Below are 24,772 nucleotides of genomic sequence, written 5' to 3' on the forward strand. Positions count from 1 at the left end.
TTCTCAGTCTACACCTATCACCTTATCTTTTGGTTTTACATGAAGGTCTTTGGTATTTTTATTTCTCTGAAGGAATATGTTAGCAGAAATGTAAGTGTCCTTCTAAACTTTTACTCGTAGAGCAGCAATGATTTGGATGGTTTTTTGCCTTATTTGTGTAGAAGGCTTGTGAAATTTGCTGGAATTCAAGCCCTTCCATCTTTGCACTTCCATGGGGATAAGTAGACCTTTGTTTGAAGTTAGAACTGCAATGTTAGGCTTCCAGGCAAATGGACTGGATTCTCTAGTCCCTTCCACCTTGTGTGAAGTGTCAGAACTGGGAGCAATTTCTATTAATTTTGCTGTGGTACAAATGATTGTGCAGGCCAATGGAAAAATGATCAGTTAGATTGCTTACTTATGCTCATAACAAGCACAATTGGAATGCTTTAGACAATGCAGAAAATAGCTTTGTAATTAAACTCTTAAATTGCCAGAGTAATATGGTCTACATGCTTCGGAGTCTGGAAAGGAGCGTCTAAAAAGCAGGGTAGCTTGGTGGATGGGTAAATAATTTCTGTGGTGGTGTTTACAATCCACATGTGTGGTTTAGTTAAAACTGTAGGTTCTGTGGATCATAGAAAAGTGCACATGTACATTTTTCATGCTCAGAGCAGTATTTTCCAGAAAATACTGAGTACATGAACCATGGTTTTAGACTTTTAGATCAAGAGCCAGCACCAAAGCTGCACTAAGCTTGCCTAGCATGAGCAAAGACAGTGTTTGAACCTGTTGTTGTTGCTGTGTACTCCTGCTTGTGCATGGTGACACATTGCTAATCCCAGTCTTCCTGCTTCTGTGTCAGGGTTCCCCCAGCAATACCCTCGGTCGGACTCCTTCCCGGCACTCCAGCAGCAGAACCAGCCCCTTAACTTCACCTACCAACTGTTCCCATGGTGGACTGTCTCCAAGGTAATGTGGCTGCCTCATTAAACCACTTGCAAAAGATTAAAGGATTTCAACACTGAGTGTGCAATTGCAGAATATCACTTTGAATGCAAAAACAAGACCAAAAGTTTACAGTAGATTGCTCCAAAGAAGGAAGTTTTGAACACAATACATGGTTGGTTACTGACTTCAGTGTTCCAGCCTTAATGTTGTTCCTTAGAATATTTTTTATCAGAATCTCCAGAATCACATTTGAGGGTTCAATAAAGGCAATATTAAATGGCAGCATCAGAAATGAGGTCTTGTTGAGGTTGCAAATAGCTCAATGTTTGTGATAACTTTTGGGTAAAGGTTTTCAGGTTGTGTGTATTTTTTAAGTATGCCTTTGTGATTGGTAATTTATCCGACTGTAGTGCAGTGCTTGTGCTTCTGAGAGAGTACTGAATCTCCTGTTTTCCTCCTATACCTTGTGTGAATGCAGAACAAGCTGAAGTGGTGACTCTGTTTCAGTGCTGAACACCTTAAATCACTTTCCTGGCTTCTCATCAGCAGAACCATGGCCTGATCCTTTTGAAAGCAAGTCTCTTGTAACCAGGTGTTTTGCTGAAGCTGCAGATGCTGCCCTAAAATGTATTGGTTGACTCCAAAACTTATTTATTGAGAAAACAGGGGCTTGTGGATATTGGAAATGTACGTTTTTTGCACCATAACAACTTTAAATAGAGAAGATAGGAATTAAATCAGTGTGCTCGTGGACCATGGAAATATTGGAGGAAAATATTAGGCTGCTATCTGGACAAGCTTTTACTCCTGACTGCAAATGCCCTGCTCTTCTCCATGGGAAGTCATTTCCCTTTGGCATAGAAGAGACAGAAGGTAACATGTAGGGTGAAAACTGTAGTTTATAGTCCAGTATAGTACTTCCCACTGAAATCTGTTGATCAGCTCTGTTGTGACTCGCTAAACCCTCTCTGGAGGAATTCTTAGACATGAGTTCCTCTGTGTCAGGAAAACCAAAATCTTTTAGCCTTTAAAGAGCAGTTACACTAATTCTAGCAGCATATAAGGAACACATGGGGTTTCCTTAGAAAAATTTGGTATCTAAACATATCTCTGTGACCCTTAGTCTGCTGTAGTCCAAAAGTAGACCAAGAGGTTGCAAGCCAAGGTTGAGTTGCCTGACATGAGTTTTTTCAACAGAGGTTTTGTTAAGAAATTAAGTGGAATTGTTTCAGGGGAATGACTCCAACTATTTTGCTTCCTTTTTGACTGGTTGAGCATTGTTGCCTTGCTGATTTCTGACATGGGAAATTATAAAGTGAAATATGTCTCCCTTGTGGTTACATTGTGGCTTTGATGGCCACATTTGAATGTGGCACCTATTTTATAAATCCATGACCTTTTACCATGCTTTTTGGGTTTGCCACTGGGACACATTTGTGTTTTGTCACTTCACTCGGTGTTTTTCAGTTTGTCTCTGCATTCTTTTTACCTCTTGATGTCAGGATGCATGTATCAAAATACTGATTAAATCATTCATCTTCATACTTTGTGGCTGCTGTTGTTTCCTACCATTTTGGGTTAAGGAACTGGAGTGCTTTTTCTGCTTGTGATACATTCTTGAGGAATAGTTATAGAGCATGTAATTTCAGAGCATTCTGCCAGTAAGTTGAAAAGGCCAAACTGCCACTGGAGCAGAGTTACAGGAATTCTCTTTAGTAAAAAAAAAAAAATTTCCTTCAATTTCCTATGTAGTTCTTGGAGTTGTTGATCTAGAAATTAAGGTGTCTTCAAGAAGTCTATCCTGCTTCCTTGCTGGATTTAAATATTCAAGAGTCATGTGTAAAAGTTACTCCTTGTTAATAGTTGAAGGTGGTAGCTGTTGTAAAAGCCCTTTGGAATATTCAGGGGAGAAGGTCTAATTTTTGGGGTGAATGACCTCTGAGCAGTGGCTGCAGATTGTTAACGTGTGCAGAAAAGATGGTGACAAATACTGCAAATCAGTGGCAGTGGCTTCTGAGGCTTTGCTGGACTTCATTCTTCTTGAAAATGTCTCGTGTTGCACAGCTTGAGCATGGTCCTGGCTTACAGAACAAGGGAGAATTTAGCTGTTTCTAGAATTTGTGGTCATCCTTCTTTCAGAAGAATAAAGTATGCTGCAGTGTTGCAGTTGGTATAGATGCTTCTGTGTCATGTTTCCATCACAAATGCTTGTCATTTGCTGTTCAGCAGTGGTGTAAAATGGGACTCTTCTCTCTTGCAAAATGAGTGCACATGAATATTCTCATAGCAGTGTAAAAGGATAAAGATTCCCAAAGATTATCTGCTTATCCCTCCTCTGAAATCAGGCTTGGCTTTAGCTTTTAATGGAACCTACTGCCCCGAAGGGTTGTACCCAGGTTGTTTGCCCATTGATTTCTGGGGTACTCCATGTGCTGAGAGGCCCTGCTTTCCTTGTCTATCCCTGTCTTGAATGGGCAGCCTGACTGTAGTAAACTGGAGGATTATCTTCAGTTCTTTATGCCAGCTTTGGTTTTGAAGATTATACTTTTCTTTGAATTTCTTCTTGATGTACATATTGGAAGAATCATGTACATGTCTTAGGGGCTGAGATATGTATAGAAAGGATACTTTGGGTCCTATAGGAGTATAGAAATGCTGTTAAGCATAGTTGCTTCCCATGTTACTGATGGTTTGTGGGCAATACTAATCAGCAAGGCTTTATTGATACTGACTTTCTATAGTGTATGTGCCATTGCCCTTAGGTGATATGACTTCTCCCATGTTACTGCCAGTACAACTGAATTCTAGATCACTGATTTTTAAATTTTTTTATGTGTATTTGAGCTCCCTGAATAGATTTTGACTGTTTTGGTTGAACTGGACTTTGCAAACAACTAATTTCCCTATCAAGATGATAATGTCTGCTGAAGTATTTCCTGATGTTAGTGTCCAGCTTTCAGGGCCTTGGGCAGAGTCCTTTCTTCTGCTTTCATTTGCTCTATCCAGTTCAGCTTCATGATCATTAAAACATATCCACTGCATCTGTGATTTACTTCTGCATTGTACTTGCTTTTTTTGTCTTGACATTTCTAGCTTTTGGGGAGAGGAGTTATGGAGGATAGACATGTTTTCTGAAGAAGAAAAGCAAGGGAGGGTACTTGGGAAGACTAAAAATAATAGGAAGAAAACCAGACTTCTGACTGAAAGAATATTTCCTGGGTAATGCTCAGATGAATGGCTTAAGCTTCTGTTGTACTGAGAAAATCTTCTGACATTTAGTAAATTATATGTTGTATAACAAAAAAGAAAGTTGTGAAGTCATCCTGTGTAGGAATACTGTTCTGAATGCAGATTAACTTCTGTAAATGCAAATGTTCCATTCAGATTGTGAATTTTCACCTAGAGTTTTGTAGGAATATTTGAAGGAATATTAAATTAATAGGTTTGCCCTACTGTTTCTGCCTTCAGTAGCTCAGAAACCTGTGTGTGTTTGCAATTACTAACACACACACACACACACACACACACGATTTAGTCCTTCAAAGATATCTAGAGGAAATGTATCAAAATAAATGTCGAACAATTTTGGTTGACAATATAAGTTTACATGCTTATTTTTTCAACAACTAGAAAATACCATTAAAAATAAAATGTGATAGTTTTAGTAGTAAGTTGAGCAAGGCAGGTCAAGGGAAAAGAATTAAAATGAGCCACCCACGTTATACAATAAAGAGAAACCTGCATTGTTTGGTGTCCAGTTTGCAGGTAGGTGAGATGTGAGCTATGTGACTTCTGATCAGCAGTTGGGTGTCTCTTGTATTTCCATAATAGTTGCATGTAATAGCTATGGTTTTGGATGCCTGGTTAATGGGTGAATTTCTTGACACCACTCACCTCTTCAGAAGAGTTTTTAGCTGACTTTGCTGCTGTTTCCACTGGAGCAAATTCTTATTTTACCACTTCTGATCTTGCAGTGTCTTTCACTTGCATATACACAAATGTGACTTTCTGAGACAGTGTACTTAAACTTAATAGAAACAAAGTGGTGTCCTGAATACTCCAGCAGCTCAAGAATTTATATTCTCATTGAGAGGATAATTTTGAAAATCTGTGTCCTATAAAGGGAACAGGACAAGAGCAAAGATCAGACAAATAGGCACAATTGCCTTGACCCAAAGGCACAGGATCAAACCGTAACTGGAAGGGACTTGTGGAAATTACATGAGATATCTGAATGGACTTAGAGGCTGGTTTCATCCAGTCTTCCCAGGTTTGTCTGCTCACAACTGGGCCAAGTCCCCAATTTACAATATACAGTTAGACCCTAGGCTGACTTTCACTTGCTGCATATTTGGAATAAGTTTGAATTTGGTGAGAAAGGATCAGATCCTAAGTGCTGCAAAGGTTTATTGATTGCACAGGGCCTGGTTGCAGGCTCTTACAGAGGTGCTGGGAGCTAAATTTGACAAACTACTTTTGGATGTTTGGGGGAAAAATAAACTGGAGCTTTTGTGTCTTTTAGGGAAATCCTGTTGCTTGCAAATACCTGCTCAGAGTTTGAATGAAAATGTGTGGTCAGAGATTGTTCACTTAGAGCATTTAAAGAGTTGTTCATATAAGCCATAGATATTTGTAAAATTTACAGGTTAGTACAAGGAAGGACTATTCTTCTGTGAACCATATCATTATGTAGGAGTAAAAATGGAAATTGATAATAAAGGCCAGAACAATGACTTACAGGGCCCAATGGAGTATTCTTGTTTAATTTTGTTTCTATTAATTTTTTTCTCTCTCCAAGGCAGCATGACAGCACTAAGCCACTCAGATTATAGTTTCTTTTTTCTTTTTTTCTTTTTTTTTTTTTCCCCTCCCTCTCCTTTCTCTGTTTTTTCTCTTTCTTTCCTCCTCTGATCACGGCAGTCGGTTCTGGGGTTGGAGTGCAGATGGGCTGTCGAAGCACCCCCCTCCCCTTTCTCAGCCTAACTCCATCCCCACTGCTCCTTCCCACAAGACTTTCAGACGCTCTTACTCTCCCAGGTAACAAGCTACCTGTTAAACCAACTTGTCTGAGGTGTCACAGTATTATTTCCCTTTCGCACTGTGGAATTTGTTCAAATGTGGGCAATGATTTGCAGAGCCTTTGGTTGGAAAAGGAAAAGAGATGACAAGAGCATTCAGAGGGGGGAGGTGGCAGGCAGCCACTTGCTGACACTTGGAAAAGGTAGAGTTTTCCAAACTCTTCCTCCCTGCCAGGTTTCCAGAATGGATGTTATGTTTCACGTTTGGTTCCCAATGCAGAACACAGTTGCTGAGCACTTTCAGCAGGCCCTGGTTGAGTTATGAGAGTGCAGGGTGACTTTCGACTTGGCTGTACTGTGCAAGCAGCACGTGAGTATTTTCAAAATGGCTAATACAGCTCAGCAGTGATTTCACATCTGTGGCAGTGAATATTTGTAGGACAATAAACATCTTGGAAATTTATAGTGTTGAAATTAAAATTGTACTTACCACAAGATTTAGAGGCTACCAATTGCTAATTTGGACACCTTTTTCCTCCTTTGCCCTCATATTTTGTTCCAAACTGCATTCAGACTTTTAAACAGCATACCAGACTAAAACTATATAGTGGTTTTAGTAAAAAACCCTTCTAAATTAAAGTTTAGTTTGTCACACCTTTATGCTAAATTCCTTGGATTTTTTAAAGTTTATACATTCTCAGTAGGCTTTCCATAGATGTGGTTTCTCCTGACTTAAATACACCTATTACCTGAGGAAGGACTATAAATAGACTTCCCTTGAAGCAAGAAAATGTTAATAAAAAACTATTGGAAGAAAAGCAAACAAATTCTTCTTTTAGGGCTCAAAATCTAGGAAACTGATGTCTGAGGGAGAAAACAGCATCCTATACTCCATAGCTATATAAATACCTGCAGAATTTAAATTTTATATGAGCTTTCTAAGTATTCTAGGACACCAAGATATCTGTGGAAAAGATCCATGTTGATTTTTAGCTTTAAACTTGTTGAGAATTTGTTTCCTCCTTTCAAAAGCTGATACCAAGTTTTGAAATAATTTGGCATATATTGCAACCCAGAGCCTGAAAGTGCAAGGAGATGGGTTACTGTGTACTGCTTGAGAATCCTGAACTGTTGATTACTTACATGTAGTTTTGATTGGAAACTCAATAATAGTTTATGGACATAATTATTTCAGAGTTGAAAATTGCCAAATTGTTTCCTGGTAAACTTGTAGAGAACTGCATTGTTTTAGTGCAGAAGAAGATGGAAAATAATGTTGTGACATCCCTAAACGCTGCTCATCTCTACTTACTTCTTATTCATCCTGTGACTTTCCTCTAGTCTTCTGCATGGGTCATATTTTTTTTTCCATATGTACCTTATTTTTTTCCCTTGAAAGGTGGGTGTAGTTTCATTTATTTTTTATTCCCCCCATTGTGTTGTCTGTGAAGTATTCCAGCACACATACTGTCAATAGATGTGTGTGATCACGTGTAGAATTTTTATTCATGTCGAACACAGCCATTATGTGATCTTCTACACAGGCTTATTCTTGAAATAAGGTTCTTCATACTTTTAATAAAATGTGGTTTTGTGCTTTGAAAAATCCATCAGATTAGTGGCTCTTTGAGAAATTGCCATAGTCCTGTAGCATTGCAGTCTGTACTTTGATCTATTCTTTGGTAGTAGTGTAGGGCAAAATGATCCTTGAGGAAAGAAGCAATAATTGTAGCAGAAGATTTAGTGTCAGTATATCTGTGATTATTTACCATGGAATTCATTGTGTGATGTTTGGTAAGTTATGTCATCTCTTGGTGTGGGTACCTGCATATAGTCACATATATACCTTTTCAAATGGTAGCTTCATGGCTTACTTGACTATTGTGAGAAGAACCCCCCAAGATCTATTGTTTAAATATGATTGAGCTGAAAATTAATATTTTTGAGATCATATGAAACAAAGATTGTCCTGTCCCTGCCTTATCATGAATCTAAGAACTGCATTCACTTTTGTCTGGAAAGCCATCACAGTGCAGCAGTGTCATTCAGCTGCCTGAAAAGCCCTGAATACTTTGACTTCTGTAGGTTTATAACCAGCTTTTGTTTCCTGATCTTGTCTGTTCTTTAAGTGTTTCTCTTTCTGGGCTGACAGACGCTGTTCTGAGTGTGGGAGCTGTTCTTTGGTCTCTTTGCCAGAATCCATGGTGTTGATACTGTGTGAGTTTAGAGCAGGCTCATTGCTTGGGAGCCAGGGAGTGTGGCTATTTTCACTGTGTTAATCCCAAAGGATCTGGGCAACACCACTCTTGTCCTCTGTCTGAAGTTCCTGATTTTCTTCCAGAAAAAAAAATAGCGGTTCTAGATACTAAACATCTTACTTTCAGTTTTGTTGAAAATAATAGCTGTGTGCCCAGGATTCAGTAAAGCATTTTCTGGTTTGTTTTGGTATTTTTCCCACTCAACTCACAGGGAATTTTTCTTTTGTGGAAAAGGAATACAGCTCTTTGTTCAGCCATCCTCCTTCATGCCCATTCTGTCATGCTTCCCCAGCAGTTAAGAAATAGTAATTCACCCCTGTAGGGAGCCACTTCTTGCCTTTTATTGACAAACAACTTGATGTAAATGTCTCAAATTCTTTTGGGTTTTTTTGTTTCTGGCTCTGCTAAGATCCGGGACTCCCCCAGAGAAATTGTTCTCAGTTTCTGGGTCTCTTCATTAAATCTGTCTTGGAAAACTGATTGTTGTGAAAATGCAACTTCTCCTAGATAGAGCAAATCCTTGCCTGTAATGCCTTTTCATTTTCTCCAGGCTTGTCAGAGCTTCTCTTTCTAGCCACATCTTTTCATATCATCTGTCCCTGCATGCCAGGCATTTTTTCATGGAACTTAATTTTGGATGACTCCTCAAGGAATCCCAAAACTTGTGTGGCTTTATGCTGCTGAGGAATTTCTGAGGAGCAGATAGAGTACAAGAAAGCATCACACTTGAGTTGAGAGAATTCCCAATCTTACGCTCAGTATATTTTGAAATGCATCTTTTATCAAGGCATCGTGTGAGTGGTTTTGGTTTTACTACTCCATAAATGAAAATGAGACATGCTAGACTAAGTTTTACATCAAGATATGTTTTTGTTTCCATTTAAATCTGTCACATTGGAATCCATTGATAGAATATATTTGATGCATTGTGAAACTTAAATTTCATCGATTTAATTTCCAGTAGTTGTTACAGTCCTTTGAGTTCTCACAGTGATTTTTTTTTTTTTAATTTTCCTGTTTTTTAAATAATGACACCATCATTCTGGGAATATGTTTTTTGTTTGTTTACAGATGCTAGCACACTCACTGCTGTGTAATGTAGAAGTCAAACAGTAGACCTGAGTTTCTCCTAGATTTAGCCCTGTTTGAGGGGAGACTCAGACCTGAAGTCTGCTTTGATTCCACCTGTAATTTTTTACAAGTCAGTGTTAGAAAGGGTACACCAAATCATCAGTCTCTGACTTGGCATTGTTTTTGTTAACAGTCAAGAGCAAATTCCAGTTTCATATGTAACATTTCATATACGTTTGGTCTTTAGTATGCTGGATTATGACACGGAGAACCTAAATTCTGATGAAATCTACAGCTCTCTTCGCGGAGTCACAGAAGCAATTGAAAAATTTAGTTTCCGTAGTCAAGAGGACCTGAATGAGCCAATCAAACGTGATGGAAAGAAAGACTGTGACATTGTAAGTATTCCATCAATTAATGTGCCTGGATAGGTACAATTTTAAAATATTGTGTTTAAACCTGACTTTGGATTGTTAGTGTATAAAATCCAGTTATTCCTGCCGTGTTCTTGCAAGTGTCTTGGGTTTATTGGTTGCTAAATTCTTATACCTAACTTATGAGACCCTACTAATGCAGTCCTTTTGGACTCCAGCCTCCTGTGAAATGTGCTTACTGGGTTTCTGTGGGAGGAAACTGCTAGTATTCCTCAGGATCAGCAAGGCTCAGTAGTGGCTTTTTCACTGTGTATAGTCAGGTCTGTAATGGGATATATTGGTTCTTAAAATGCAGGTGAGGATGGTTTCCCTCAGAGGCTTCTTAAATAACTTAATGGATAGGACGGACCCAGAGTCACTCTGAATGCACAGTTCATATGGTGCCTTATGCTGCATGAATGGTTACAGAATTATCTAATGTGTGAAATACTGTTTGTTTTAATTAAACACATGGACTTCAGAATTTACAGGAATCTTAAAAGAATGTCCCTTATGGGTCCCTTCCAAACTGAGACATTCTAAGATCCTATGACATTCTTGCTTCCTTTCTGAGAGAGCAAGTTTAGGTTAGTAGATCAAGTTAGTGTTCAAGGCAGAAAATTCTTGGTCAGAGATATTTCTTCAGGACCCTTCCATTATTCATTTCATGTTAGCTTCCTAAACATCATCCAGTCTCCTCTGTCAGTGGGTTGTGTAATAACATAACCATGGTGTTGCTTCATTGTCCTTTCTTAGAAAACTGGTCCCTGTTCTAGAGCCCAGTTTTAGCATCATTAACTTAGAATCAGGAATAATGAGATACTTTTGTGGTAGCATACAGCTGTAGTTGCATAAGGGAAAGAGGTGGTAATCTAAGTTTTACTCAAGGATTATGTACATGTAAACAGTTGTATGCTGCTTCATGTTGGTGGGTGAACTTCAAAGGAACTACAGCTTCCACAGAATTTGAGTGCTCATGTCTTTTCTCTGTTTTCTCCCCCAGGTGTCTCGAGATGGTGGCCTCGCTGTGCCCACCAGTGATGTCCGTGGAAGTAGTGACACTGTGGAAGGTGGAAGGATGGCTCTGGATAACAAAACCTCACTGCTTAACACCCAACCTCCTCGCGCCTTTTCAGGGCCACGTGCTCGAGAATATAACCCCTATCCTTATGCTGACACAATTAATACTTATGACAAGACTGCCCTGAAGGAAGCAGTGTTTGATGATGACATGGATCAGCTTCGGGATGGTTTGTATTAGTACAAATTGTAAAACTGCAGGCAGCTTGGTCTGTTTCTGGTATATTTGTGTGTGGGCAGTGCTCTTAGATATGTGCTTGCTCACAAGACCACAGAACAACATGGGTTGTGTGTTACTTCGCATTGGAGTCAAGGCTTGATATGAAATAATGTGTTTTCTCAAATACCAGCAGAACTTGATCTGTGGTTATTAAGAAAATGTTTTATTGCAGTTTTAATTTTGCTTTGTTTAGAGTTTCTTTCAAACTAGTCCCTTAAGCACCCAAATGCATCTGTAGAAATGTTGTTTTAACTCTGCAAACCAAAATGCCTTACTCAGTGGAAGTTACTGAACATTTCACTTCATTTAAGAGATGCTACACCTTAGCTTTGTTCTTTTGCAGTACACTGGTGAGTCACTGTACTTGGATCTAAAGGTCATTTATGTAATCACTGGTTCTGGGTGTGTGTGTGTGTGTGTGTATGGGAAAAACTCTGGTAGTTCTCATCTTGTAGAAGTAATTATTGGAACTGGATGAAATTCAATCATCAGCTCTTCCTGGTTCATTAGAAGCCACGTGCAGATTCATGAGCTGTGTCATAAACTCATGTGAAATTGTGGGCTAGTCAGACTCTCTTGCTGGCTTGAATGAAGCCAACTGGGATTTGATGTATTTTGGGGCCTTGTTAGATGCACTTTGTTCTCCAGAGGGTTAGTAATCTTGGCATCTTTGATCTTTGTCCCCGTTTCCCCAAATGATTTGCTGCCATTTGTCCTAGAAGTACCCATTGACCACTCAGATTTGGTGGCTGATCTTCTGAAAGAGCTCTCCAACCACAATGAGCGGGTGGAGGAGCGGAAAGGAGCTCTCCTGGAATTGCTGAAGATCACAAGGGAAGATAATCTTGGAGTTTGGGAGGAACATTTCAAAACCATTCTGCTCTTGCTGCTGGAAACACTTGGAGATAAAGATGTGAGATGCAGATTTTTTTTCTTCATTCTCCTGTACCTTGCTTCATCCAGGGTTCCTCCACACTGGTTTAAATGAAACCTACATTTCCATGGCATCTCATCAGTGATGCCTTGCTGCTCCTTATTTCTTTTGAAGTTAATGACTCTCCTTTCATTTTCAGTATATTTAATGATGAATTTTAAGCTGCTCTGAAGTGTCCTGTTATTTCACACTCCCTCCAGAGTGTTAGTAACAAATAACTAGGAATTCAATTAGTCTCAGAAAAGAAGTTATCTTTTAATCTTGTTCAAAAGCTATCAAGATTTCAGAAATTGTTCTCATCCAAGTTAGGATGAAGTTAAAAGCTTTAATTATATTAAATAACTATATTAGCATCCTTGTCACCCACCCGCCCCCCTCCCAAAAAAAGAGAGGGAATAATGGCATCCTAGAATAGATTAATTTTTTTGTGTGTCATTTAAAGATTCAGGCCTGAAGGTATTCTAGTACCTGAATACCTAAAAGAAAGCTGGGGAGGGACTTCTTATAAGGACATGTAGTTATAGGATTATGGGATAACTGGAAGAGGGTAAATTCAGGTTAGTCATTAGGAAGAAATCCTTTATTATGAGGGTGCTGAGGCACTGGAACACATTGCCCAGTGATGATGTGAATGCCCCATCTAGGGAAGTGTGCGAGGCCAGGTTGGGTGGGTCTTTGAGCAACCTGGTCTAATGGGAGATTTCCCTGCCTGTGCAGGGTGGTTGCTACTGCCTGAGTTTTGCAGATCAATAGTGAAGGGAATGTTTCAAAGTTAGAGTATAGAGTAAAGTATTTCTCTGCTGAAATGATAGAATCTATTTGGAGTGGCCACAGGCCAAAAACGTAATGTAACAGTTATGAAATTGAAGCAGGTGTTATAAATCCCTTCTGCTAATTATCCTTTTGATGTAAAGGATTAACACATAGGTCAATCTTGACTCCAATTGAACTTGACTGTTCTTGAAAGGAATTTCCATAGGTGTTACAGGAAGTGGATCAGTTTTACTGCATTAGTATATGAGAAAGTTTTGTTGCATTGATGGAGCCCAGTTTGATCTCCACAAAGCTAAGCAAAAGAGGGAAGGGCAAAGCAAATATAATCTGAGCTGCTTTATAGATGCATCTAATGCAGACTTGAAGCTTTGGGTACAAATTTGTAGTTCATTGGCAGAAAACTATGGGATTTATAAAGTAGAGTCATTCTGATTCTTTCTTGTACCTGTGACAGCAGTTGGTTTGTGAATTTTTGTGCAAAAACAAGCAAGGAAACCAGTTCTGAATTCTAGTTACATTGATTACACTGCTCACTCCACTGGAGCTGGTCCAGCAATGTCAGATTTCTGTTGGCATGAGGGAGCTGAGAAAATTTACTTAAAACTACAATTCTGAGACGTGACTTTTTCTACTATGGATTTCTCTTGACACAGCATTCAATAAGAGCTTTGGCACTGCGAGTCCTGAGAGAGATCTTACGGAACCAGCCAGCAAGGTTCAAGAACTATGCGGAGTTGACCATAATGAAAACACTGGAAGCACACAAGGACTCCCACAAGGAGGTGAGTGATCCTTGTAGTGTTTTTACTAGGAAAGGGATATGGACCTGCTGAAGAAATGTAGGACCTGTGAGACTTAACAGGAAAACACATCGACTCCTCTTTGACAGAACAGATTGATATTAAATATCCCAGGAATGAAGAGACATGATTTCTGCATGCTGAAGCAGGAAGGAAAAAAACTTGAGACTATCAGAGATATTAAAGTGGACTTGGAGCTATATGGTTTTGTAGGCCACTGTTTGATCAACTTCCCGGGATGCCCTTGCTTATTCTGGGAGAGGCAGAGACCCTGTAAAGTACATGTTTAATTTTGCAGAGCACACTGGAGGCACTGTGCTCCCTCTGTCTGTACAGGTAAGGATAAGAAATATACTGGAGAACACAAAGTCCACGTTCAAGCAGAATTGTGTGTGAAAACTGAACAGTGAACTGGTGGGTAACAGGAGGAGATGTAGAGAGAAACCATGCTGCTGAAAAGGAGCTGGGACAGAGGAAGAAGTAAAGTGAAGGGGGGATTGCATTTTCCTTCTGAGAGAAAACTTGTATGTAAGAAAGTATTCTCTGGAGTAAAAGAAAAAGAAAGGGACATGAAGATAACATATGAAATAGAAAAAATTACATTTGAAGTCAGCCTTTGTAGACTGACTTTCTAAGGCAGATGTTTGAAGCTACCTTTTGCACACTGCAAGTTTGACCTAAACATTGGAAAGTGCCACATCAATTTCTCTAGATGCCTGTGATGGCTTTGTTACTCAAGTTCCTTCATTGAAACCTAAGACACTAAACTCTTCTCTGCAACAGGGTTACCCTAAACTAGCAGTTTTAAGCATCTGTGTCTGGAGAGCTTTGGTCATGAAAAGGATCATTTTATGGATAAGACTGTCCCAGAGAACTGAGGAACTGACACAATGTTATGTTAATTATATGTAGCAGAAACTGTATTGCTTATAAATCTAAACAATGAAACAAAAAAACACCCCTAAGGAAAGAACCTAACAGGCTGGTTTTCTCTAAAATGCAAAAGTAGAAAATATTTTAATCCTTTTGTGAATGAGGACTGCCATGCTCTGACTACCTTCCTCTCTAAATCAAAGAGTCTTTGCACTCCTGCCATTTTCAGTTCAGAGTAATAAGAAGCAGTTGTAAATTGATTTCCTGATAAAGCAGTCAGACAAAACATTGTGTTCTGAAGGAGTGCCTTTTATTGGCAAGTTTTCCTGGTTGCATACTTCTCAGCTCACCTTGACTGAGTGCCCTTTGTATTTTTTTTCTCCTGAGTGTCCTCCAAAACTTCAGTTTCTAGCAGGACCTTTCCAGATTGTATCTGGGATTGTTTTTAATGCACCTCAGAACTCACTGTCCTCATGGGACTGGTGGGTTTTATAGAAATCAAGCACAACATTGAAAACATGATATATTCCTTTGTAGTCCCTTCACTGTGTTCTTCATGCTCGTTGTATGGAAAGGTTCTTCTGGGTTTGCATGAGGTGCCTCCTGAGGAAAAGCAGAGAAGAGTAAGGTTTTGCTACAGAGAAAGCAAAGATCAGGTCAGGAATGAAGAGATGTGAGTTAGGGTACTTCTTTATAGAAGAATAATTCTGAGCAGCATTACTATCAGCAGGTAGCTACTATGCTGTGATTGTAAATCAAAAGCATGCTCTTCTGTAGCATCTTTAGCATTAAAAATATTGCATTTGCAACTTCTGCAGTGAGACCTTTGAGTGACAGCTGTCAGATCAGGATGTTGCAGGTGTATTGCTATCTGTTGCTAAACAGTTGTGTGTCTGTATTTAAGTGGTGACAGATAATCCAGTGGTGCTACATTTTATGTATGTGTTTTTTCTTATCTCTCTGTAAATGAGGCTCTCGGAACCATGATGCAGGCTATGAAAGGCATCAGCTGTCTGTTAGTAGTTTGAGAATATCAGCATTCATGAAGTTAAGAAAGGTTTCCCAACCTGCACTTGGATATCTACATGAGCTAAAGATATACCTGGAAACGTGCATTAGGTATTTTTACCTGTATCTGGGGCTTGCTGATTCAGTTAAGCCTGTGAATAATTACCTGAGGGTCCTCAAGTTGGTCAGACTCATAGCCCTGGGCCAGAAGGTCACAAGTTACCATCCCGTGGCAGCCCTCAAGCTTGCTCTCGCTGCTGACTTTGCAGCACTGATCTGCTCAGGAGGGGTGGAGGAGCTGCCCTTTGCCTTGATCCTACTGAGTAGGAGATGACATGAAGATTCACTGGTTTGTGACTGAAGGGTGCTTTCAAAGAATAGCTGAAGAAGGAAAGGGAATATCTCAGTGGCCTGTTCTGCAGTTCTCTTTTTCTACAGTTTTCTTTTAAATGCAGTGGTACACCGTACTTAGATTACATCAAATCTTTCTCTAGATTGTAAAAACTATTTCAAGGAAAAATGCTATATAATTTGGCTAGGAACATTCTAATCCTTGTGCCAGTGATGGCCTGACAGGACGTCATTCCAGGGTTTATTAATTTCTGGGCTTCTTCTGCCTTGTAGTAGAAGACAAGAGTGACCCTGGTTTATGTTTTGGCTTGCAAGCATGCTGTGTTAGTTAGCAGAAAATTACTGTTTTGAGTGAGCTGTATCCATTTCAGTCCTTACCTGAGTTTCCTCTTCAGCACAGGGACTGCTTATGGCCCCAAGTTGTTGCTCACATTTTCCATTGCACATGACCCATGAACAATCAGTCTAAAGTGACCAAGCAAAGAGAGTTTGAAGAGGAGCCCAGTACAGAACAGTTAATCTCTGGCACTGTCTCCAATAAGTCATTGTACTAAGAGTCAGTTCTCTGGCAATCAAGGAGGTTCATTTGTCTAACCAAATTGCAATATTGCTGCTGTTCAGCATGCCCAGGAAGGATCAAATAACAAATTATAACCAATGCATTCACCAACCAGCAAATAGCACCCCCTCCTCCAACTGAGTGCCAGTATCTAGTTAAATATCTGAAACAAAAGGGTGTGTGGCTTTATTCCAGATTATATAATTGGAAGTATCAAAGCAGTGTTAGCACAGTTAGATATTTTAAGATGCCTGGATGATTGACTCTTTTTCTGAGTTCAAGCAGAAGTCTTTAAACAGTTGGATCTCTGCCACGGCTAGAACTCTTTTGCCTTCTGTCACTTGAATGCAAGGTCTAGGACCAGTGGAGCAGCAGAGCTAAGAGCACCACTTCTCTTCCCAGGGACACAGGAGAGGAAAGCTTGGTACATGCAGTTGGATGCTGAGCCATTTCTTGTTCTTAGTGCAAGTGGATGAGATTGACAAAGCATACATTTCACTAGGGATTTGAAATTAATGTAACCCTAGGTTACTGACTAGAAGACTCTGGGTTGGGATCCATGTTAAGTTTGCATTTTTTTAACTTCAGCTTTTTTTTTTTATACTGTTTTTATTTTAACAGTCTGTGCAGTGCTTTTGATTTAATGGGGGTGATGTGAAGAGTCAAGCCTGCTTCAATCATAACTGTAAATATTTACAGGGGTTGACATGTAAATGCCTTTCACTTACTTTTGGAGCATTAGAACATAATTGAAGTTGTGGATGGTATTAAATCTTGTTGATTTTTATCACTCTTTGTTTGGAGTTATTTGGAAGAGAACCATCTTTCTGTTGCCAATTAGTTAATATTAACTCATTTGTTCCAGTGTAGTTACTCACCCATAACTAAGGAGAGATACTGCCTGCTGACCCAATACCATTGATGTGACATTGCTGCAGATTTGAACCAGCAGAATAAATTCTTATTATTGACTACATTAAACCAGAAATAGTTCATTATCTTGGGAAACAAAGTGAAAATTGTAGGTAGCTAATTCCCTGCTTCTGTCTCTGCCACTCTGTTTTTCTCTGCAACTAAGTCTATAGCCCTAGCTGCTGATGAGTATTTTCTGTGTGTAAGGAGAGGATATTGTGCCATGTCTTAATATCTAATTTTGTTGTTTTATTATACTGAAGGTTCATAAGAATAGTAAGGATGTAACATTCTTTGTTGTAATGGTCTAAGGATGAAAAAGAAGAAATTGCAGCTATCCATTAGCTGCAAGTAATTGTCACTACCTTGCTGAGGTGCTTTTAAGGTGGCCTCTGACATTCATAGGTTGATTTGTAACTGTCCACTAATGCTGGTATGTTCTATGCAAGTTTCTGCAAAATGTAGCCTACTGAAGAAAAACACTAAATGATCACAGTCTTTTAGGCTAACTGATATATAGTCTATGCTGGAAGCTACTAAGTGCTACAGCTTAGCTGTTGTTATTGTTTCATAGTTTATGTTCGTGTGTTTTTTTCTGGTTCTCAATACATTTAAAATATTTCATGCACAGATGTAAATCTGCTTCATCTCTTCTGAATCCTTTATAACAATCACATTGTTTTTTCATTGCTTAGCACTCCCCATTGCTGAGTCCACTTCCTGCTTTGAAACCAAGTTCTTAATTGTTTGTTCCTGTCTGGAACAGACTGTAAAGCCTTCAGGGATGGGAGTTTTCCTGGCTAGGTATTGGTTAAGCCTTTATCCCCTCAAGCTTAGATTATGCAGACTTTAAGTAACCAGCTCTAGGTGGCAAAAATTGGCTCAAAAACATAGCTGCATGCTTTGTAAGCTTGAAACCAAAACCTTGTTCTTCTGCTTAATAAAATTCTGTGGTGCCCTTTGTGTTTCACAATAGTGTACAGAGTCTTTAGGTTTTCCTTGGGGTTTACCCTTTAGAAACCCCTTAGAAAGCTGCTGCATATTTGCCAGGAGATTACTACAGTCAAGCTGCTTGTTGCAGCCATCAGGCAGCCAACAATATCTGTAATGCACTGAGTAACAGCTGAGCAGAAGAAATTATGTGGAAGAGATGGCATCTTGTGTCTGGCTGCCTTAAGAGTACAGGATCCCATGGCTGCAGTGCATTGTCAACTAAGCAAGCCAGTGGGAATTGCCATCCAAAGTTTGTCCAGTAAATTTTGTGGAGCGTCCCTGATGCCAATGGGCTTTTCTTTTAGAAGGGGAAAGGATCTGTGTCAGGTTACTGTGAAGATCAGCATGTTTCTAATACTCATTCTTAATATCCCCTTCAATATTCCGTCCCATTGATATTAGAATTCCAAGTGCATATTCTTGGGACCATCTCACCTGCTACTTTGAAGCTTACTCTTTTATAGCATTAAAGATAATGTTGTTAGAGGGGAACAGTCTGCTTGTGTTCTGCACCTCTCTGTCTTCATGCACATGAATATGGTTCCTTCCCTAAAGGAAAACAAGGGGAAGTATGGTAACTTTCTTTTGGAAAGCTCTTCATGTACCATGGATGTCTTTTCAAGGAACCCACCATCAAGCACAGCTTTTATTATGCCAACAAAAATCAGGAGGAATCTAGTCTCTAGAGTGTAAAGCATAAAGTAAGCATTTGGAAAGGAGAAAAACCTGCTTCTTTAAAGCAAAATGCTATCTTTTAGATCTGCATTCCTGTGCTACCTGCCCTGTGTTGAGTGATATTGAACTATCCAGTTCAAGCTGTGGTTTGCTCTAAGGTTTTATTGGGAGGTAGAATCATGTTTGTGGCATACCTTACACATGGTTTAGTGTCTTTTTTTTTAAACACTGCAGGCTCTCTCTAGTGATACATCTTGTTTCATAGCTATCCTTTTGAACTTGCTTCTTCCAGCTACCATCATCCTTTAACCACTTTTAGTTTTCAGTTATATACCTGTGATCACTGAGAATGATATATTAGATCAGACAGAAAGTTTGGCTCACTTGATACTCTACCTGATAGTGATTAGCAAGAAGTAGGCATTCAGTAGTGCTTCCCTGAGGATACACCCCCTCCTTAAAGCAGCCAGAACCTTACAGCATTCTTGTGCTAATGGTTCTATCTGCCTCTGTGTGTTTTGGCCATTGTTTTTTCTTCAGTAAACTTGTATAATTTTTAATCTTCTGTGACCATGAGTTCCTCAGTCCAAGCATATAGCAAACAGCACCCTTCTTTGTAATGTAAAGGATGCATTTCAGAAACACTACTTCTTATGGTGTCTGCTGTTAGTGTGAGCCTAACTGGGGACCTTTCTGTCACTTACTAGTAGATATCTGTTCATCTTCCCTCCAAAGATGGGAGGAGAGCTGTTCCTTGACGGTGTTTGCTCATATCACCTACATCTTTCAAGGTTGTTTCACTCTACTGGTTAGGTTAAAGCCCTGATTTAATTTTTTGATACTGTATGGTATTTGCAAGACACAAGTGTTGTGCCTCATGGTAAAATATCTTTGCTAAACTCTGCTATAGTTGCATGTTCTTGTGGCCAAATGACCTGGCACTTTGTATCTTTTGATAATGCACTTCCCTGTGCATGGGAATGCTGCCGATTCCTCTGGTGCTACCAGGTGAGCAGAACTGAGTGCTGTGTAAGTAGTCAGAGTTGTGCTTTCCCTCGTGGGATGTGGAGTCAGTCTGGGTGGCTGAATGTTTTATTCTGCCAAAGCCAGAAGGAAACACCTGGATGGGGCTGGTGCTTGCATTGTGAAAAGGTGGCATTTGGCTTTCTCAGCTGGCAGGGATGAGTTTGTCCTTTTGGCTCACTCTCAGCTTCTATTGCCCTACCCTCTCCTACTCCCTGTCCTCTGCCAGCCCTTTCCAAGGGAGCCAGGAGCCAATTACCTGCAGAGGCTCCGAGTCAAGCAAGCATGTAAGCACATGCCTGAGTTCCATTGACGTCAGTGAGACTGCAGCATGTTTTTGAAGTTAAACATAAGCTTAAGGGGTGTGCTGAAGTGTGGCTTAGATGCAGACTCTGTCTGCCAGATGTGCTTTTGGAAGACTTGGAAGTCTCTCTGGTGTTGTCACATTTACAAGCTAATATCAGCAGGAAGCTTACTGGACATGTGTAGTAGGTCCTTCTGTATTCAGAGGGAAGGCACTACAGGGAGAAGTGATGCGAAATACCCAACTGCTGTGTAAATGCCACCAGATCCTTGCTAGAAACAGGCAGTTTTGCTGAAAGAGGACTTGCATGGGCATAAATCCTTCACCTTCACAGCTTTTCTCTCTGACCTTTATGATGTGAAAAATATGTATGACCTTTGTTGCTATTTGAAACCCTTTTTTTTTTTTTTTTTTTTTTTTTTAATTAGAGCTGTATTTTAACCCCTTGTGCTTGGAACTGGTTAATAGGTTTTTTAAAAAGTTTTGTCTCATGCACTTGCCTCATACTTGCATCTTCATGTACATGGTAAGCCGCATGCAAACGTGGAGCTGAAACCTAGATAAAATTAATCACTAAAATTTCTACTGTTTGGAGTTTACAGTAGTATAGTTGAAACTAGAGTCTCTCTGGCTCTAGATGCATACTGAAATATTGTTGCTCTCTTATCAAGTAGGATACCAGAAGCATTTAAGTTTAAAAATGTATTATTTTTTTTCAGTGAGTTGTGATAAATGTGCAAGCTTTTCTGAGTATGTCTGAAAACATTTACTAGCTGTATTTGGAATAGTTGGAAAGCGAAATCCTGAGTGGCCTGTGTCCAAATAGTTATAGTTGGTGGATTTTTTTAGCTAAAGTGACTTGCTCATGAATGTTGTTAAATTGATTACAAGTGATGTGGGCTCTCTGTAAGTCCACTGCATTGTTTGTGGAAAGCTTGCTGGTAGCTGTGTTACAGCACTGGGAAAGCCAACGTCAAAAGCTGCAGTGCCAAGAAGTGAATTCCCCTAAAGGAGACCTCCTGGGAGCTCCTGGCTTCATCCACTGCAGCAGTTCAGAGCTGTGGTACTGAAGCATGGCATTGGCTTTCCTTTAAGTACTTGAGTCCTTCTCCTTTCCCAACAAAATCACATAGTGCTTCTTTCTAAGGTAGTACTGGCTTACATGGGAAGATATTAACATTCATGCTTCTCATGTGTGAAAGAAAAGTGAAGAGCAATTTGCAAAGAAATAGCTGGAAGAGGGGAAATTGCTGGAAGTGGGAAAACAAACATTATGTTCTGTATGGTTATTCACTCACAGATCTTTCAGTATGAAGTTTCACTAATATTGACCACACTGTGGATTGCTGCTCTTTGTAGAATATGTTTTAGTATTCAAATTAAATGCTAAGAAATATAGAGCAGTTTGACAGCTTTTCTTCTGCAAATAGGGCATGGATACAGAAGCAGGCAAGGTCTCAGGTTTGTTTCACCATCCTGAATCTACCTTGCCTGCATGCAATGTTTGTGCTATATGAAGCATCTGAGATCATGTTCACTGTTGGGTTTGCTTCAGAGAATGCCAAGAGCCAAGTTGGATGAGTTTAGTTATTTCCTGTCTGTACAAGTATCTTGTGGCTATTTGTGTTTCAGGGAGGTAGCTGTCAGAACAAGTGGAAGGGGATTGATAGTGGTGTGTCTGTGGCAGAAGGGTTTGTAGATGGGGATGAGTCTCTTCCTACTCATTGTTCAGTGCTGCTGTCTTAAAGATCAATTAAACCTTTTGGGAAAATATTTTGTAGTCCACATAGAGACATTCTTGTCCTACAATGATACCAACTTCTCAATGCTCCTGGTTCATGCATTATAGACAATAGATCATTACAAATAATGAAACTTGCCTTCTTTTGAGGCTTTGGTAGAGCTACATCAATCCAGGGTTTGCCTTACTTAACCAAAAATCCTCAAGTTTGATACCATGACAAAATGTGGAAGAGGGGAATGAGTTGAACCCAGCTGCTATGGCTTCAGTCTGAGTGACTGGATACCCATGGTTTGATTTTTTGTTGTTGTTGGTTTGGTTTGGTTTTTTGGTTTTTTTGTTTTGTTTTGTTTTGTTTTTTAGATTGCCTGGGACAATCTGGTATTGGTTTCAAAGTATCAATTTCAGACAAACAGGAACAATTAATTTTAGGAGGAAGTAGAGACCTGGTGTGAGGCATCTGAGCTTCCCACACAACCAGGAAAGTGGGGGCTGAATTTAAAGGCTGCATTAATGCTCCTAGGCTCAGAGTTGGGGACTGTCTGGGCTGGTTGGGAGATGCTAAGCAAGAAGATTTGTCAGTGCTGCTTTCTTCTTAGAAGGGTGTTGGGTTTTAGTCTGTCCACTGAGGCATCTCTGTCCACTGAGGATTCACCCTTTCTTAAAAGTAAGCCCTGAGAAGAGGTGAGTGAGAAGAGATAGCAAAAGCATCCTCAGTCTTTTGTAGTGAAATTAGAACATGGGGAGCAAAGAGTGTGTGATTATGGCCAGGAAGAGTACAACCAAAGGGAAACGTCATTTTGTTGCCTGGCAATTAACACAGGCACTCGAAAAAAGAAAACCTGCCTTCCCATCCTGTTTTTCTTATCCAATTATTGCAGAATGTAAAATGAGTGAACTCTCATGGGAGGAGAGACCAGAATCGGGTCTTTCCTCTTTCAGATAGCTGTCCTTCCCACCAGGGAAGAGCGTGAAAGTTGTGGATTTGGCTTCTATCAGGCTTAGAGTGGATTGAATTTGTAATATCCCTTGTCTTGTGTGACAGTTTTATGTGTGTGGGCTTGTTGCAGCAAGTGGGTGCTACCACTGTTTCCACTTGTTCTTCCTCCCATGCCTTGTTGTGATCCCAGTGGTGCCTTAACGGGTTAGATGTGCCAAGAGCACAACTGCCTCGTCAGGGACATCCTGAAGCCCATTTGTGTCTTTGTAGCCTGGGTTTAATTACAGAATGATTTAGCTGGACACATCTGACATCTGTGTGGTAATGGGAATCTCATCTTGGATGACACCCAAGCACTATTCAGGTGACATGTACTAGAAGATGCCACAGTGTCATTCATGTTTAAAAAGATAAATTTTGTATTAAGTCTAATCTGTCTTCTCACTTCTGCAAGGATGGGGTGTCTGTCTATCCTGGGTGACAGAGGACTCATTGAAACAAACCACACTTTGACACAGTCATATTAGTTAGGCAGGATGGGCTTCTTGCCACCAGCTGGAATAAAGATGTCAGTGGTGGCGAAGAATGTGAATTCTTGAAGTCAATCACATCTCAATAGAGTCTGCAGAACTGTTAATGAACATCCCTAGGCATTTCCTGGCAGTCATTTCTAGCACACACTGGTGATTTTGGCTATGATGTGTGACCTCATTGATGTAAGGTTGTGCTCTGTTTTCATTTCAGGTCGTCAGAGCTGCTGAAGAAGCTGCTTCCACCCTGGCAAGTTCCATCCATCCTGAGCAATGCATCAAGGTCCTTTGTCCCATCATTCAGACTGCAGATTATCCAATTAATTTAGCTGCCATCAAAATGCAGACGAAAGTCATTGAGAGGATTTCCAAGGAATCATTGCACCAGCTCCTTCCTGATATCATTCCTGGGTTGTTACAGGTACAGAATCCCATGTCAGAAATGGTCCTGAGCACAAACCACTACTGAGTTACTCAGTTTGTGAGGTCTGTAACCTAAGAGAATAATGGGCCCTCTGGAGCAAGATTTTTGTAAATTAAAGTTTTAATGCCTCTACATTTTGATATTTGAGCTTTGGTGCTTTAATGTTAAGGAAAAAGCCCAGATTCCTTTATGTATGTTCCACAATAAGATGCATTTGTCTGAATCCTAAATATGCCAGTAGCAGCCATGTAAAAAAATTTGAGAGGAGGAGTTAGCCACATCTTATGCTATCTCAGTACATCCTAAGCAATGCCTCTTGTAGTCTCCTTTAACTCTACTGAGCTGTCTGGCACTTTGATTATACTTCACACTTGAGTTTGAATCCCAGCAGGCAGGCTACTCCTTTCCTTTTCCATCTCTGACACGAGGACCAAACTGCTTGCTGACTTAGAATCATAAAATCATTTGGTTGGAGAAGACCTTTGAGATCAAGTCCAACCATGAACCCAGCACTGCCAAGTCCACCACTAAACCATGTCCCTAAGCACCACATCTACATGGCTTTTAAATGCCTACAGGGCTGGTGACTTCATTCAACCTCTTTCATAACCCTCTCAGCCTGGGTGGGGAGCTGTGTTTCTGCTAGTGCTGAGGCTTGGTCTTACACTGTGAATTTGGCTTTCAGCTCTGGCAATAGCAGTGTTGTCTTCTGTCTGCAGTGCCAGCAGCTGGGATGAGACTGCAAGCAAGAAGGAAATAAGGGGTGGTAGCAGTAAGGGAGAAAACAGAATGTGTGTATGTTTAGTGGGAAGGGACTGAGACAGGAACAAATTGGTCAATGTGAAAGTAAAGACATTTTTGAGTAAGGCTTCAGTGGAGAACTGGGACAAATAAGCCTCCTAATGGTGATCATAAGCAGTAGGAAGGACAGGAGTAAAGTC

At 40.0% G+C, this 24,772-nt stretch overlaps 1 protein-coding gene across 7 annotated transcripts in view; it reads left to right on the forward strand.

The window, feature by feature from the left end:
• Positions 1-24,772, forward strand: part of CLASP1 (cytoplasmic linker associated protein 1) — a 177,558-nt gene that overhangs the window by 144,947 nt on the left and 7,839 nt on the right. For 4 of the 7 annotated variants that reach the window (XM_030454749.1, XM_030454752.1, XM_030454753.1 and 1 more), the window contains 6 exons: positions 845-951; positions 9,525-9,675; positions 10,694-10,940; positions 11,713-11,903; positions 13,352-13,480; positions 23,622-23,828. In XM_030454749.1, the coding sequence (XP_030310609.1) occupies positions 845-951; positions 9,525-9,675; positions 10,694-10,940; positions 11,713-11,903; positions 13,352-13,480; positions 23,622-23,828 (1,032 nt within the window). Of the gene's footprint in view, positions 1-844; positions 952-9,524; positions 9,676-10,693; positions 10,941-11,709; positions 11,904-13,351; positions 13,481-23,621; positions 23,829-24,772 lie in introns of all 7 variants that reach the window. The other 3 variants (XM_030454748.1, XM_030454750.1, XM_030454751.1) reach the window with 1 other exon arrangement.

Source organism: Calypte anna, chromosome 7 (assembly GCF_003957555.1).
Source record: "Calypte anna isolate BGI_N300 chromosome 7, bCalAnn1_v1.p, whole genome shotgun sequence".
NCBI lineage: Eukaryota > Metazoa > Chordata > Aves > Apodiformes > Trochilidae > Calypte > Calypte anna.